The sequence below is a fragment of the Gallus gallus genome, chromosome 18 (assembly GCF_016699485.2).
Source record: "Gallus gallus isolate bGalGal1 chromosome 18, bGalGal1.mat.broiler.GRCg7b, whole genome shotgun sequence".
Classification (NCBI taxonomy): domain Eukaryota; kingdom Metazoa; phylum Chordata; class Aves; order Galliformes; family Phasianidae; genus Gallus; species Gallus gallus.
Genome location: NC_052549.1, coordinates 5,941,466 through 5,959,574, shown reverse-complemented (window position 1 = coordinate 5,959,574; position 18,109 = coordinate 5,941,466). Strand labels below are relative to the sequence as shown.

The 18,109-nt window shown below is 41.4% G+C and overlaps 1 protein-coding gene across 2 annotated transcripts in view; it reads left to right on the top strand.

Annotated features, from left to right (window-relative positions):
- Nucleotides 1–12,873: 12,873 nt before the first annotated feature.
- Nucleotides 12,874–18,109, top strand: part of CA10 (carbonic anhydrase 10) — a 168,528-nt gene continuing 163,292 nt past the window's right edge. The window contains exons 1-2 of one of the 2 annotated variants that reach the window (XM_015279985.4): nt 12,874–13,130; nt 13,781–14,264. In XM_015279985.4, the coding sequence (XP_015135471.1) occupies nt 14,204–14,264 (61 nt within the window). In that variant the 5' untranslated portion in view covers nt 12,874–13,130; nt 13,781–14,203. Of the gene's footprint in view, nt 13,131–13,777; nt 14,265–18,109 lie in introns of both variants that reach the window. The other variant, XM_415644.8, reaches the window with a different exon arrangement.

Genomic DNA, 18,109 nt, shown 5'->3' with positions numbered 1-18,109 from the left:
ATCTCAGTCCTCTCCTGTGCTTTTGTGTGTTATTTCTATTGCTTGATACTACACTCAGTCTTTGTGGAGCATTGCCTCTTCAATAAAATATGAGAACATTAGGGGTGAAGAGTAAGAGCTTAATTCAAGTCACATACTAAGTGACAAGGGAATGAAGGTCTATGTGTTTTGAACTTCTGCTGTTTTCATCCTTTCAGATGTGTTTGTGGTTCTGCTCTGACTACAGGCCTGTTCTCAGTATTTGATTTATCAACAGCAATTCCACACTCACTGTATGGTGAGTGGAGAAGTTATTAAATCAACTCCTGTGACATCTCTAGTTTTGAACTGTTTTGATTCTCCTTTCTGGCTGTATTCTCTGCTTTTGCTCTCCCCGTTTTAGTAACTTGTCAACTAAAGAAAAAAGCCCATTTCTCTCTTTTAATAATGGCTCCCATAAACCAGAAAAAACAGTCATCCTTGTACTTTACAGGACTTATTTAAAAAAAACAATGGTCATTACATCATGTTCCATAAAAATGTGAGATGCAACATAGATGACATGGGACAGGTTACAGGTAATCATACCAAGGAATCTAAATACCAAGGATCAAGAGCACCATTTTAGTAGAGTTCCAGAGTCTTCCTGGGGTTTTGAATATCATAGCAGTGATTCTAGGTAAACGTGACAGGATACTCAATCCAGCAGTTCTTGAAAACCATTGGGAAACACATAAAAAAGCTCTTCAAAACTCCCTAGAGTGATCCTCCATCAGTAAAATAAAAGAATAGACCCCCAGCTAGGAATGAGGAAGATCTGGACTGGGAAACTCCTGTGAAGTATGAAGCATTCCCAGAAATGGTATACATCAAGGAATTTCAAAGAAACAGCAGCTAATTCAAGGAAAGGAACGATTAATTAATCTTTTCTGTATTCTGGTGCACCACTCAAAGCACTACCTGAGTTATGCAACTTTAAGGCAAAAGGAGAAGTCGTGTAGCAATGAGAAACTTGGCATAAGAGGACAGAAAGGTAAATGAAATGACAGTAGTCACCCAATTAGTCGTCTTCACTGTCATAAGAGAACCCTCTAGTTGCAATCATTTTCATGATGTCATTCTAGGATCCTCGTTTCCTCACCACAGAGTCATCTTTTCTGTGCTGCTCTGCCTACTGACACTGCTCTCTGGTCTCTGGTGGAAACCCACTGTGAAGAGATGTGCTCCTAAATCAGACAGAGTGTGGAGGAGGCATGGAAGTGCCCTGTCAAGTCTTTCATTTGTGTCATGTCTGTGTCATGCCTAATTCTTGACAGCATAAACCCTGTGTAACTACTTAACTTCATGATTTATGAAATATCGTACCAATCTTGGTAATACTGTGGCTGGAAAGACTTTTTCCCAAGAACTGTGCTGATGAAAGAAACTCAACTACAGTGAATTAAAGGCAGAACAAGAAATGCCACAGAAGCAAAAGTAAGGCTGAAATTGAGAGGTCTTCCTTCCTATTTGCTACTGCTTTTTAAAAAAGAATAACACCCTGTGCTAGTAGCCTATTAGTAGTAACAGTGATTTAAATATCTGTAGGCAACAGGATGCAAATTCAAGAATGACAGGTATGAATCTTACAAGGCATATTCATAGAAACATCTTTGTGATGCAAATATACTGCATATGAAAGCTTTGCTCCTTGCAGCATCTAAGATCTCATTTCTGACAATCTTACTACAGAACCAGGTAATTAATTATAAATGTCAGAAAATACTGTAGCCATGCTCCTCATCTGTAGTTTCTGCATCTGAGCAGTTCCACACCCCAGTACAATATTTGTCTCTCAAAGTGGCCACCAAAATAATAATGAACATTTCATTTTAAAATAAAAACCTGAGTGTTGTTCAAAAGATACTCTTCAGAAGAGATTTCAGGGCAAATTCCAGTAGTATGGCTAGGCTCATGCTGTACAATGAGAAAAGTCTTCCTTTCTTTCATTTAATTATGGGTTCCAATTTACAAAGTTTGCTTTCTACATTCTGGAACCACACACAGCAGCTGCAGATGTGCAAGAAGGTACAATTCCTTACAGGGAGATTTGTGGTGACCTGTATACATACTCCTAAGATGAAAACAATCAGATCAGGACTCATCGAACTTCAAAGAAATCACTTTTCCAGCTGCTGGTCATTACTTATTCTTTTAAGAAGAAACCATCTATGAAATCAGGCTATGAAGAGATGTGACAAGGAATTGGTAATAAAAAAACTGAAAAAATCAAGTTCAGCTCAAAGTAAACTTGGCTCATACACATAATAATGTATATTTTACAAGCATGTCACGTGCAACAAAAATATCCTATTTGCCATGGCAGTGTGCACACATCTGCAATTATGTAAGAAAAACATCTGGTATGTGGTGAGTCATGAATGCTGTTCTCACATTTAAACTGTTTTTCAGTACAGAAACATCAATGACAACAGCCTTCATTGTAGACATTTCAATAGCAATGTGAACTCCTGGTCACTACTTCTCAGGCGAATAGGAATTCATAAGGAATTACCACATTAGTTCTAGAGCTTGTTAGTACATTTCAGAGATCCACTACCTTGAACAACTGAGAGTCAAGGCTCTGGTGCTCTACTGCACTATGCTACTGTAAATATTTGTCAGATAGCAGAATTTGGAACTTAGTTCAAAAGATTTGCTACTTGTTTCAACTCTTTTAAACAAATTCGGTAACAAAAAGTGTCACCAGTCTCTTGCAGAAGGCCACCTGCAAGGATGACTTCAACAGTTGGCTGAACCATGTCATACACAGAACATTTAATAAGCAGGACAAGAGTGAAACTGGATAAGCAGCAAAGGATTTGGATGTATGAATCTTACTGAAAAAAAGTTTTGATTATGGTTACCAAGTTCTCTACTGCCTCCTTCCTTTGAAGGATCTAAAAATATAGAAACAATTAACTATAGCACTACTAACATTTGCAGCTAGAATGAGTTACCTCCCTGCCTTGGTCTTCCACTTGTCCTCTTCCTTATTAATCTTTGTCACTGAAGCACCATTCAGTTGTTAAGGCCCTTCCCCCATAATACATTGATTTCAAAGTAATGCTTGACTGCATTCCTAAATTACCAACTGCTACACCTGCTCCTGGATCTCTGGGGTAGACTAACCAGCAAGATTACGTAACAACACTTTACACACAGGAAAGTGATTGAAACAAATAGATGCAACTTAAATGTGTTGGTCAATTCCTTTTTGTTCCATACGTCTGAATCGTTCAGCTCAGACAAGGCAGCAGTTTGCAAGCAGAATTTTCAAGGAGAACTCTCTGCTACACAACTTAAAGACATCCCTCCTCACCTTGATGTTTTCTTTCACACAGACATTTATTTTGATGAAAGGATTTGTCAAGTGATCAAGGTTCTAAAATGGGTGATTTCCATACATATGCAAGTAATACAGAATGTTATATGTGGTGTTATATACAGCAATACTGCCATATAAAGTCTATGCACTGTCATCTTATTGAGCGCCTTGAGAACAATATTTCTGTTAGTTTTATGGTGCATTAAGCTTCTTTTCTGGAATAAATGGGATTTATTCAGGTAGGATTGGTTACTTACAAATATGAGAGTAAACAAAACTTCATAGTTGAAAAGAGATAAAAGAAAGATGGAGAGGCATTTAAGTCTTTAGACTAACAGAGATGCAGTGTCAGAACAAAAGATGCTGTTTGTCTCAAGGAAGGTGATTGCAGTAAGTGTGGGAGCAGTGCACAAAAAGTTTGGAGTAAGGGATTAAAATCTGAACAGTCAAAAACACAGAAAAGAGAAGGGGTTTGATTTAGTCCTCCCTGCTCACAGTACTACATAACGATGATGCTCAAATTCCACTAAAATCATTGGAACACATACACATACTTGAAATTAAACACAGACTCAAGCAGTACCCTCTGCAAGGCTGGTATCTGTACTTCATGAAGTGCCTGGATTGTGGCAAGCACTGCCTCGGGAAGAGGGAAAGAAATTCACACAATGGCAAGACAATAGTGCCAAGGAATTCCTAATGGAAGTATAGTAAACAAAAGAAATAGATGAGAAAGAGTGAGAAATAAATGCAGTAATAGAAATGTTACAATGATACCAGACTGAATGAAATGTGGAAAAACACAAAAAAAGGAAGCAAATAATGAACTTGGCTGCTCAGATAGGTATGACTAATATTTATAAAAATTGGGATTACATGAAATTCAAGCTTGCCAGCAGAAGATAAAATCCTAGAACAGACAAGGATTGTAGTAATCTCTTTACTAGCTAGCAGGCCACTCTGACCCATGAGGTCCGTGTGAGCTTTCTGTCTTGATCTGCTTACTCATAGACTGTGTAATCTTAGGAAAAAGTAAGACAAAGCAACATCCTAGTGACAGTTTACATTTTCCTAGTGGGAGGTGAAGTACACAAAGGTAAGAATAAAAACATTCAAGAAAGTTTAACGTGCTTCCACTGTACGGATATAGAAATTTTAATAAACTCATTTATAAATTATTCCTGTAATGCTGCTGTGCAATGCATAAAGAAATCTAATTAACCATAGTAAGCCTACCAGCACTTCCACTGTCAGTCAACAGAGCTGCACTATATGATGAAATTATTATGTGTGCTATTTGCTCTATACACAAATTAATTGACATTTTGGATGGTTGTTACTACAATCCTTTTACAGGCTGCACTTGAAATAAAGCAAAACACATACTAAATGGAATTAATCTAATTGAATAATGTAATACTAGCCTCAGTCCATTTCCCCCCAATCAAAGATGTAATAGGTTTTGTAATACTAATTATTAATGACTTGCAATCTGTAGAACAGATTTTTAACTGTTGGGTTACACTACCTACCAGCCTGTAATTTGCAAATTATCTTTAATTTACTGGGATTGCAGATTTTAATATGTGATGAAGTTACTTCCCAAAAACTTAATGACTTAATGCACTTAATTTTGGCAATGCATGGTTCCTGTATTCTGCACCTGTAGCTCCACTGAGAGAAGTTTTCTCCTACCCTGTAGCAGGCCACTTAAATAGTATAGCAATTTCCAAACCCAAAGAAAGGTCCAACAGTTCTGACAAAAACAACATAAGCTTATCTGAGCTAACTGCACAAGAGAAGTGGATTGTTGACTCCTGTGTTTGGTACAGATGAGTGCAGAACAGGTGGTTGAGATGAAGAAGTAGAAGCAAAGTCCAGAAATAGCAAAAATATATAACAGAAAATATGAATTAATCTCTAATACCAAGAGTTGTACATCTAGCCTACGTAGTCATGTAGAACAACCAGCAGCATGTCCTCAATGTCACATGGGAGAGACTGCAGGTAGCAGGGACTGGTTGTACTTAAAGATGGCAATCCCCATACACTTAGACCTCTGAGACCTCCAGCTCACCAAAAGGACCTGCTTGTCATCACAAACGGCAACAAATCTCAGTCTGGTCACCCAGCCAGGGCCTAACAGATCAAAACCTGTCCTGTGTGGATGTTCTTAATAGCTGAATAAAAAGCATGTGATACTAAGTGCTGTAGTGTGTGCCAAGCTGAAACAAGATGTTCACAATCATTTAGTTTCATCATATGTTTAAATACTTTGCTGACCTATACTGGGCACAAGTCAGTCCTTAGTTCTCTGGTACTCAGCTTAGTTTGACGCTTATTGGTATTTCTATTGTTTCAATGAAGAGGAAAGATCTCATCCTATTGCTAGCAAGGTGATCAATGACATGACGCACTTTTTCCCCCCCAGATACTTCCTAAGCATTTGCTTTTCCCTGTACAGAGCAGAGCTGACAATCTAGCCTGTATTCACAACCAACTCATATTCAACAAGGCTTTTTGTTTCAGTGATAATAAGCACAGTGTGAACGCAAATTGTGGGATAAAGACTAATTTGCTCATGAAGGAGTTGAAGCGTTCATTAACAGAAATACTTTGAAAGTATAGGAAACTGTGATCCGTGCCTTAGCTGTAGGCTTATGTGACATTTACAACAAGCATGTATATTTTGAGATAGTTGACAATGACATCTTTATGTTTTTGTTATCAAAGCTTCCATCTTACAATCCCCTTTGGTCCTGAGTATAGTTAAAAATGTGCCAGGGTTATGGCTGTTCATACCTTTCCTCTTCTAAGTGCTACAATGATCAAAGATGAGCAAAGTTTTATGATCCCTTCAAGGTATTTGAAAATGACACTAAATGACGTATATAAAGATTTCTAAAAGTCAGAAGAGCATTATGTTCTTTTTGAGGGCTTGTTCTCACCCTTTGAGTTGTATGAGGTGCCAATTCCTCTATTGTCTTTCTAGAAAAAAAGAATACAAAAGTTTCACAGGTCTGTAATCTACTGATAGCACTCACAGATCAGCTTGCATGTAGGTGTTTTGAGTAACAGCTTTTCTTAGGACTTACACTATTCTTATTGGAGTTTACTGCAAGCACTGACCGTAAACCTTTTCTGTATCCTCATAAGAGTTACTCACATTTTATAAAGGAAAACTAAGAGAAGCAAAACCAATTTAAAAACAAGCATTAGTACAATTATTTCTTCCCAGATTTAGGGGAAGGAGTTACAAGAGGGTTAGTTTCTTCTGAACTCCTGTACCACATGTGAACACAAAATTTGGGTGCACACTGTAGCTGAGGAAGCACCATTCAGACTGCAGCTATTGCAGTCTGCTGACTGTGAACTGTAGTTGTACTGTGCCTTTGGATGCCTCCTACAAAAAAAACTGAGTATGTGGTCTGTTTTAAGCACATGAATAATCCAGTTGTTGAATTACTTTTGTGTGGAAAGCTATCCAGCTGGCAAAGGGCTGAATTGAAGCTTAATTTCAAAGGAAATGTGGTAAAAATTGGAGGTTGGAGTTCCCATTCATTGTAATGGGATCAAGCTCAGGTCCATAATTGGAGCTTCATGGACATTCACAACATGTGAAAAGTAGCAGGAAATGACAACTAATGTTAAGACAAGTGTACTAATTCCTGCCTTTAAATACTCATGGTAACTGATTTTGCCTAAAAAAAAAGTACTGGTGAAGTGAGGTATTTCCTTACATAAAGATATGTTTAAGAAAATGTTGATTACGAAGTGCAACAAATCTACAGGTACAAGAACAACACTACATACTAACAATGCTCCCTCTTCCTTCTCAACAGCTATTTACAATTAAAAAAATAAAATCAGTGATGTATTTCTCACACAAAGCAGAATGGTTCATGCATTGATACAGACGAATAGTGAATAGAAATAGAAAATTTTAACAAGACCATGTCTCATTGTCCACACACACACAAAGCTAAAGAGTTCTCACACAAAGAAGCAGAGAACAGGACTCTTTTTTGGTAGACGTACATCCTCAGGTTCAACTTCTAATGAGTTCCCATTCCTATAGGAAACAGCATATGCTCAGGATTTACCTTTTTCTAACCAAATGCCCTGGGAGATACCTATTGCTTCCAAGCAGAAAGATGAGTTCCTAACTCAGTCCACTTTAAGAGCAACATAGCTTGAAAATTTACTGTATAGCTACTTTGACTCACTCATATGTTATTAATCTGATAGTGCAATCACTACTTCATGTGGCATAAGAAATTACATTACACAGGCACCAGGCAATAATTGACTATCAAGCTCTATAATAAGGAACTAGTGAGACCCTTATCAGAATCATTTTAAAGATATGCTCCTTTCTTTTGAATTGAGATGATAAAGAATCTTCAATATCAAAAAAAGTACATTGCTTTTGATCTTTCAATTAATTCAGATTTGAAAGAGGGAAGGAGAGTGGCAGAAAAACAGAAAACAAGAAGTTTTCTTTTCCTGTTTTGTGTCTGCTGCACAGAGCTTTAAAAACAGCCAGAAACATGGCAACACGCTCAGGCACATAAGAGCAACTTCTCATATCTTTTCAATATGAAAAAAACATCTCAAATATGGCAAAGAAACATAGATTTGGGGGCAAGGTCCATCAGCATGCAGCGCACTTACAAGGAAAGATGACAACAGAAAACCAGTCCAAAAATACCCAAAAAAGGACACTGGTTACAACCCACATAAAGAAAGAAGAATTTGCTTACCTGTCTCAAGGCTCACTAAAAATCTCCAAAAGAAGGGATCTCCAGGTAGAGAACCTCCCCCTGTGGCAGCCAGCCCTTAAACGAGGCTCATGGAGGGGTGGAACCTTCCAGTCACACGGGTGAATTGCTTTCAGCTGTGCTCCCAGGGCTTCTCCACCTTCTCCAGGTGCTCAATCATTGGTTCAGGCCGTGACTCAGTAATTCTCATACAACCCTAAACCCACCCACCTGTGGTTGTTGAGTCTAGAGTGCAGACTAAATGAGTCCCTTAAATAAGAGTGATCAGAAGAGGCATCTGTGCAGGCCAAATGACCTTGCTTGCTAGAGCAACCTTGCTGGAACATTAAGAGCTTGGCACAACTTATATCAGTCCATACAGCCTCTGAACTTAGTCAAACACAAATGCTAAATTAAAAGAATATTCCATCTCATCATTCGCCACTCTTGTCATATAGAATGAGAATACTACAAGGACTATAATCATTGCATAATCTTTATCATATCTTCAAATGTTTGCATACAATGCATAGATTTGTTTATTTATTTATTTTTGCAGGATTTTGCAATTTATTATTGTATTTTACAGCCTTATCTGAAGGTTATTGGAACTTGCATTGGAAGACAATCAAATGTACAGCCTAGAAACAAAAGTCCTTTCTGTCTTCTACAAACAAGTTCTACCTGGAATAGAAGTGTAAATGTAGGATAAACTTAAGAGAGAGCAACAGTGTAATAATTATGTGTTTTACGATAGCAAGGCTCAGTGCTAACACTATGATAAATTATTCCAAGCAACTACTTTCATTTTCATAGTGGTCAGGGTCCAGATTTGGTAAACACTGGCAAAGTTCCCTGAGCTGGCTACTAGCAGACTGCTGGCTTGGGATGATTCTCAAGTCCTTGTTTGGGTTTGGAGACCCTTGAGCTTTATTCAACCTGAGTGAACTTCAGGGCTAGCCCTTCCTTTCTGTCTGTTTTAGCATTGATTTTGGTTCATGCTTACATCCTAGGCTGCTCCCAGTGGCAATTTGGAAGTTGACTCAGACTCTTCCATAAACCCTGCCATGGGGCCAGCAACTCCCAGCAACTGGGAGAGCAGGAGACAGGTAAGAGAAGGAGTTGTTCCAGCTCTGCCAGCTTAATAGCTAGAAACAAGCCCAAAGTTTCAGACGACTTCAACAGCAGGCCTTTGCTGACCTGATTTACTTTGACAGAAATGAGCCAGGGAGCGCACAGGTAAGTTGCTGCACCAGATCAGTGGGAACTTTCAGCAGCTCAGCAGTGATGAATGGCAGCAACCTCGTCCATCAACACAGCGGGAGCCACTGTCCAACACATTTTGCTCAGGAGCTGCCCAGTTCAAAACAATTTCTACAATTGATCTTTTCCCATCCAAGCTCATTTTGTGTCAAATGAGTCAAAATGCTGGCTACTGTGAGAAGGTACAAACTATAGCTTTGTCTTATTAAATTGTAATGTACTTTGTTGGTATAAAAGTATTTAAGCATGTGGAATTTTAAGTATTTTTTGAACTCTGTTGGCATAGCTAAAACAGAATCCTTACCTGCAAATCTGGCCCAAAGAACTGAGACATCCAGCAAGTAATTAATATGTTAGGTACTCATGAACTGAAAATCCTAGCAATGGCTTCTGGATAGTAAAATTCTCAAAATATGAACATGCTTCAGAGACTTGTCTACAGACACCTTACAGTCATCTTTACCTCTAGTGCATGACATGTCCAGTGACTTCAACACAGCTTAAAGGCTGACAAGATTTAGTTTACTAAGCTTAGCCAACAGTCCAAATATGAATGGAAATCAAATAAATGCAGCAAATATAAAACCTGTTCACTTTAGTGAGTTACAGAAGGAGTTTTGAATTGAAATTCATTCAAGAAAAAACTGATGCCACAGCTAGCATTTTTGTCTAGTTTGAACTTAAGACCACACCAATGAACACAGGAGAGTTATGTTCTGCTCCACAGCACCTCTTCCTTCTATCCCAAATACACTACATCATATCAAACCAGTTCCCTTGGGATCAAACACACTGCCAAATTCTGTAGTGAGAGTCTGGTCCAAAACTCACTGAAGTCTGCAGAAATATTTCAATTGATTTCTGTGGGCTTTGAAATAGGCCCATATTGACATCCATTCAACATTATTGAATCAAGCCTTCCTGTGGAGCTGCAGCAGCCAATGTGGCCGTAATGATTTCAAAACCAAACTTCCAGGCCACTGCCAGTCAAATAACATCAGACCAAGTAAATGACAGCAGAACAAACTCATTATTATTTATCTACATTTAAAAAAAAATGTAGTCAGTTCTGTTTTCTGAGCTCACTACTGTATTTTCCAGGTGAAGGAAACTTTCAGCTTTGATTCCTCATAGGTTTGCTAATCTGAGTCACAAACTAATGGTTAATTACTGGCCATTGAAGTAAGCACAAGGCTTGCAAAAGGAAGTTTAACATGCCACAGTTAAGAGATGCACAAAAATTAATGTAGTTGGGATTTTTGGCTATCTGCTAGTGCCAACATTGACTGTCTAACTCTTTTCCTGTCATTAAACTCATAGCAAAGTTCTACTATCATTAATAGGAATCCAGCATGAGCTTGCTGCATAGGATTTGGCATTCTCTCTTGCCACCAGTCTGATTCCTCAATGTCTTAATGGACAACACACCCTCTTAGAGCAGGTCACTAGAAGAAAAGCTACAGCGTTTTATATCTGCTGCTTGATCCTGCATATTTCTTACTTGCTGAAGACATTTATTTCCCCACATGTCATGACATAATTTCAAGGACACTGGTTTAGGAGAAAGGGTAACTCTGTAAATATGAACATAAAAGGTAAGAGTCTCCTTATGATTTTACTGTGTTGTGGATTGGGATTCTATTCTTAGAAACTAGTTGGGGAGTCCAACAGAGCATTTACAGCCAACTCCATGGCTGAACATCCAATGTTCATCTATTTGAGTAAAGGAGTTTAGTAAGCATCAGCAGAAGAGAATTTCCTAAGGCGTGCTTAAATATGTCTAGATGAGGATGGCATATTCTTTTATAATGCCAGAGCAGGAGATATTAACCTCCTTTCTTTCTAAAGAAGCCTTCTTTCTAAGCCTTTCCTTGGCTTTCTAAAAGGGCATAAAGAAGAGGTCTGCATCTGCTCTTTTACATGATTCTGAAAACACAAGACTACTCAACAAACAAGGTCTTGGGCCCAGTAATAATTGTTTCTTCTGCTTTCTTGTGTCTTCATTTAATGTGATCCTAAAGAAGACCTCCCTGCAGTTCCTATTTCATTAACTTTTCAAGAACAAGATGCAAATCTTATTTCAACATCTTTCAAAATCTACACTAGGCTGTTGCTCCTGGACAACTCATTCAGAGCCCACAGGTGTATATATATAGTGATATCCTTGATAAATGCCTGCTCACTCACACGATGCCTTGATTCCCTAACTTCTATACATTCCATTTTGCCAAAGATAGATAATTCCTATTCCTTAAATTCAAGTATTCAAACCAAATCCAACAAGAAATCCCTCTAGCTATGCCATCTCATTGTTTACTGGAAATCCATCAAAAATTATGGAAATTCTTTAAGTTAAGCTATTCGTCCTTAAAGGCTTGAATAACAGTGGCTCCTGCCGAGCTACACTTAGCTGATCTTACTGGCCAGAAGATGGCAAACACTTCCTTAAAATCCTGAGTCTCTTTTATAACCCATCAGAGGAGAGAGAGTAAGCATCAGCATGCACTGCTGCAGTGCAAGGAGCGCTTATGCTACCTTAAAACTACCAGTCTGTACAAGAAATTACATTGACTACTAAGTGTCTACAGTCCGATTCATGCTTTCAAACACTGATGATTTTGTCCCATTCAATGTCTTTGAATCACTCAAGAAATCTGTTCTACTACAAATAAATACTGACAGGATGACTCGAAACCTACATGTTTCTCAGAGCTGATGGCAATAACAGCCAAGCCTGTGGTTTGCTTTTGTATAGATCCCCTCCTTCCCCGCTCACAGATCCAGGTGTTCCCATTTCACTAGAATCCAGGCAAAGATGCATTTACCAAGAAGCCCTGGGCTTGCTGTTTATAAACCAACCTATATTCAATCTATTATGCATGCAGCCCCCGCTGGAGTATTCATAATATGACCTCTGCGTACCTGCCAAGAGCCGGGATATCTGTTTGAAACCCAAAGCATCTCCCTCCCTCCCCTTTCCCTCTGCCGTGCAGTGATCAATGAAGGCACCCGCGGTCGGAGCGGTTGCAGGATCACCATTTCACATCCATCTCAACGGGGATTTTTATTTGCAATCCGAAGCTTCTGCTCCCTCCCCTCCCGACAGCGGCAGGGCGGCCCGGGGCAGCCCCCCGCGCACTGCCCGCACAGCGCTGCGCAGCTCCCCAACCCCTCGCCGCTGCCTTTCTGCACTCAGTTTCCCCTCTCTGCAAAACGGGAAGCCCAACCTCTCCAGGTGCACCTCTTTTTGGATGGGGGAAAAAAAATAATTAAAATTTGGACTCATGTTTTAAACAAAGTGAGCGGCAGTTTTTGGAATGTGCCCGAGAAGCCCGACGGCCGCGCGAGAGAGGGAAGGCTTCTTCTTCTCCTCGCCTCCCCCGCTCGGCCCAGCCCGCTCCCCGCCGCAGACCCCCCTGCCGCGGTGCGGTGCGGCCCCGCCGCCGCCCGCCCAGGCACCGCCTCCGAGCGGAGCGGAGCGCTCAGCCCGCGCCCGTGCGCGCCGCCGCGCCGAGCCCCGCCGTGCCCGGCCCGCGGCATCCCGCAGCACGCTGCGCTGCTCGGGGAAATGGCGAACTAGCGGGGATTCGGGGAGGAGGGGGGGGAAGCCGACGAGCAATGGTACCTCCTTGCAGCTAAAGGTGGTGGTAGGTGGCTGCAGCGCGCGGCTTGGAGCTTGACCTCGGTTTGTTTTTGGGACTGCAGGCGAGAGTGACAAATCGGATGAGCTGAAAAACAGTAAAAAGCAGGAGGATTTGGGGGTAAGTAAGAGATTGCCCCAAAATCGGCAGTACTTGTTTGGGGACGGGAAGGGAGGAAGGTATCTCTGCGGAACTACTGTGGATCGGGGAATGCAATTAGCTGTGCATTGCAGCACAAGTACTTCGCTAAGTCTTGCTCGTCTGCTCATGTTGCCCTTCCTACCGCCAAACCCTGGAGAAGTTTGGGTTTGTTTTTCTTTTTCTCCTTCTTTAAATAAGTTTTAAAATATCGGCGTCCTTAGTGAAGCCGGCCGGCGATGCGCACAAACCCCGGCTGCCCGCAGCCTCCACTTCTGCAGGTTGGGATTTGGATTTGAGGGGGAGGGGACGAGTGCTGGTGCTCCCCCCCGGCCCCGACCACAGCCCCTCCCGGGGCCGTCGAGATGCGGGGCCGAGGTCGGAGCGGACCCGGGGGGCCGGCAGCGGCGGGGGGCAGCGCGGCCGGGGCCGGGCAGCGCTTTGCGCGGGGCAAGAACGACCCCTGCAGTCACCGGGCGGAAAGCAGCCTGGGCTCCGGGGATTGCAGAACGCCCGGCTGGAGAGCCGGCTGCGTCGCGCTCAGCTCCGCGCCGCGGAGGTGCGGTAGCGTTGGGATGGGGGGCGAAGGCGTTGCAGCGGGTATTAATCTCTTTCCGCTCGTTTTGTAGCAGCAGGAGAGGAAACCCCCTTCCTCCGTCGCCTCCCTGCCCCAGGCATGTTGGCACTGCCCCGCTGAGACGTGCAGAGTTTGGGGTTAACTCGCACCTGGCCGCCCTGGAATAGAGACGCTCCGGACCGGATCGGTTGGGGTTTGTGGTCTATGTCTTGTTGGGAAATTCGGCGGATTTTTTTCTCGCTCGTGGAGGAAGAGCCCTGTCCTGGCGGTTGGCTTCATGGTCTTTTCTGGAGGGCGAAGGAAGCGAAGGGATCTTGCTTGAGCCGTACACAGAGAGAGCTCGGACATGTGTTGTCAGCACATCTGGGGAATACAGTCTGCAAGTCCAGAAGGAAAATTGCTGGGATCATTCAAACTGCGATATTGATCTTTGTTATTTTTTTTCGCCGAGGGATGCACTTGGCATGAGAATCGGAGGATGGAAATTGTTTGGGAGGTGCTTTTTCTTCTGCAAGCGAATTTCATTGTCTGCATTTCAGGTACGCAACCGGCACAGAAAGGGCGGGTGTGGGCGAGAAATACCCGACAGGGCTGCCGGGGTTTCCCTAAGCGAGGGGCAAGAGATGGGTAAATGCAGATAAAAACTGTAGTTGAAAAATGTGTGAACAACATATTGTGAGTGGATCATGACAGAAACCATCAGCCATCAGTTCCTCCCTTATATCCAGTACCTGTTTAGTAATTACGATACACTGGTTGCAATAAATAACCACAGTGCACTGATTAAGCAGGTGCTTCAAATTCCTAATGTATTCTGGTTGTGATAATTAATCCCAACACTGCAGTAATCTCAGAATTTCATAGCTCTTGAAGTTCTTAAAACTCTGTGGCTGGGATTCTAGCTTTAGACTCCTCATTTTTAAGCTTACAGAGATCTCTCTCCCCTCTAGTATATAGAAATCAGGTAATTTCAGTTGTCACCAGAGCTTGTCCAATTAATGAATAGGCACGGCCGGGTGTCTAGCGTAAAGGATTGGAACAATTTATTCTTGGGGAAAACACTCCCTTCTGCTGCAAAAGCCCTGGCTGCCTTGTTAATTTGTCATGTCAGTCATGCTGGAATAATTATGTTGTAGGAGGCAGTAGTGGGGAGGTGGCCAGTTTTCTAGTTTGGGACACTTCAGGGAACCCCATGGGGGTCCCAGCTGCCTGTGTCTCCTGTCATTCCTCTTCCCTGCAGGTTGCTTCTGCCCTCTGGGTGTTGCGTAAGTCCAGGAGTGAGAATGTGAGCATTGCCAGCCGGTGCACTGCAGGGGGGAAGAAGGGCAACCCAGTGGGCACGGCAGAGCCCAACACGGCTGTTGTGATGGAGGGAGCTCCAAAGCTCCCTTGGGGTGGTGCGGAGAACAGCTCGGGCCAGCCCACAGCCAGCAGTGCCTGCAGCAGCTCGCCCTGGCAGTGCCTGCCCCCACTGCGCTTCCTGCAGCGCATCCCAACTGACCCAGCCTTGTAGCCCTTGGACTGGTGACACTGGTGTTGACATCTGGGGTGGCAGCATCTACATTAATATGTACTGCCTGCATCTGACCTAAAACTTCTTTTATTCCTAAGCAAATTCTGTTGCTGTCAGCCTGTGTGGTACGTCAGTCCTTCTTTTATCCCTCCAGACTGGCACCATCTGCTGCCAGGCACTCAGGTGACACCGGCAGCACCCCAAGCTGACCTTCTACTGGTGCCATTGGTGTCATCAGAATAATTCTCTCTCTCTTTAGAACAGCAAAACCTGCTGCCTCTTGTCATTTAAATCTCACGCTTATCTATTTAGCTCAGCATGATATGCCACCTGTCCAGTTCTCTTCAAATTAGGCACTTCCTTAAGTACCACGGTGAGAATGGAAAAACGAAGGTTATCGCTTTCTTGGCCATTCTAACAGTAATACCTTGAGACAGAAAAAAGCTGTCCCATTCTCCGCAGGTCCTTACGCCATGCAGTTAGCTGCCAGCGTTTCCTAATCTTCCTCCCTGCTTTTCTCGCTTTCCCGAATGAGAACCCAGGCTCCTGAAACTGACAGTGAGGTCAGTCCTGCAGGGGTCTCTTCCCTCTCTATCTCTCTCTCGCATTACAGAGGATTCCCATTCCTGATTTCCTTTTCACTTTCTTTTTATTATTATTATTATTATTTTCTTTTATTGTGAAGGAATATATGGAATAAGTGAATGGTGGAATGCTGCGTGGGCAAAGCTGTGGTTTCAAATAATTTGTTTTAGCCTTTTAACCACATAGAGGATGAACACAAAGGCATTTAGCCTTTGGTTTTTTATTTTTGTTCTTCCTAGGGATTTTTATTTTTTTCAGGAATCCTTGGGATTTGTCACCTTGGTGAAAAGGATTAAGATTTGTAGATATCTGACTGACACTAATGCTATGTATCTTTTCTCTGCCATCCTTTTTACACTATGTTTTGTAGCATACTGTGTAGCTGGGGTGTCTGGATAAACAGCCCAAGGAAGGGAAGGTGTAACAGGCTCTCTTTAGGTTTGCCTGCATTTAATGCTGGATTCCAGGAGCTGTATCTGTTTAGCACTTCAGCACTGGCCGTTCATTCAACATGTTGCTGAAAAAAAATAACCCCGCTGTTCAAGCACAGTGCTACAAACGACCAGAATGTGAACAAGGAATGTTGTCACAGCAGTGAAGAGACAGCACTGTTCTGTGCATGGATCTTTCCTGAACATCAGCAGAGACTGAATTCAGTGTGCATGTCAACCTGCAGTGGCCTTCCCACTAATTTCAGTGGATATTTGGATTAGGGCCTTTTAAGGGCTGCCGTTCAAAGGGATTTGTTAGTCATCGAGCAGAACTGACTATTAAGTTAGCTCATAAGTAATTTATCATTATTAGTAAACTTATCTATTAAAGATGGGTTCAATTTATGTCACAAAATCTTTTGCTACTTATTTAATGACATTTAAATATAAACTATGCTGAATGTAGCACTCCTGCTATTTCTTAATTAAATAATGAGGATATACAATTGGCTTTTTGGTATCTCTTCCATTATTTTTGATGACTTAGTTTTGGTAGGATCTCAATGCTTACTATATGGAAAATAATCTATTAAAAGGAGGCATATGCATTTTCAAAATACTATCTAACATTTTTTATTAGTCAGTTACTCGTACGTATGTTACATTGCTTGGTTTAGAAGAAATGGTACTGAGATTTAGGAATATATATATATTTTAATCACTGGCCCCTATGTTTGGGAAATTATTTATCTGCGAACTTTGCAAACAACATTTTAAGATCTCTTGGCATACTGAATTAAGGCTTTTGCAACTTGAAATTGTTTGTTTGAAAGGAGAATTTGTGCAGATGGAAATGAGAAAGAAGAATAGACTGAAGGACCAAGAAAACAATCTGTAATCTTTTAGAAAAAAATAAAAGGCCTCTCTTTCCTTCTAAGTCACGATGCATATTTATTCCTTTGAGGTGTAGTCTCTGAAGAAAACTAGTCTTCATTTGTATTATGGTCTTCAAGGTTTTGTTTCCTTTAATTATGGTAAAACACAAAAAGAACACGGTAGTCAAAATGAAGATGTCCTCCAAAAAGAATGCTGAAATAAGATCCCTCTGCTTCCTTTGAAGATGCAGATCATGATGGCACAGAGGCTATACCCTTTGTATAGCAAAAGGATTATAGTTGATAGTATGACAACCAAAATTTTTCCTTTCCTGGTAAATGATATCACCTAAGATTAATTACCATCAGTGTTCTTAGCTGTAGGTTAGATGTTTTTGATCCCATAATGGCTGCCATAATTTGCTTGCATTGTCATTTGTATAAACCAGTGCATTTTTTTGTGATTCTAAATATTAATAATCAATTTCAGGATAAAAAACAGGATACTGTTTTGAAACTCTTGCAGAATACTTCATTTAAATAAGGAAAAGATACTGCAGTAGGCATTGACTAAGAAGATATCCATGTACATTTTCTGTTAATCCATCAACAAAATGATTTATAGAGCCTGTATGTTTAACATCCTTGTGGCTTCCTTTGAATTAGTACATTACCTCTTACTATTTTGGCTTGCAGGAAGTAAAATGGATGAAATTTGTGCAAGTCTCACAGCTCTCAATTTTCATCTTTTGCTATCATCTTGAAGTCATGAAGGGGCACATCCTTTCTATGATGTAATTGCTTTGGCCTATTTGGCAGAAGTCATGCGGGTCGTAAATCATGTATCATGAACAATTATGATGGTATCAAAAACCTGCTAAACGTCAGGGAGGTATCTCCTATGTATCAAGTGTCTCCTGGCATTGAGGTCTAGGGGGGTACTTGGAGCACAGTGCATTTCATTTTCTGTCTTGCTGCTT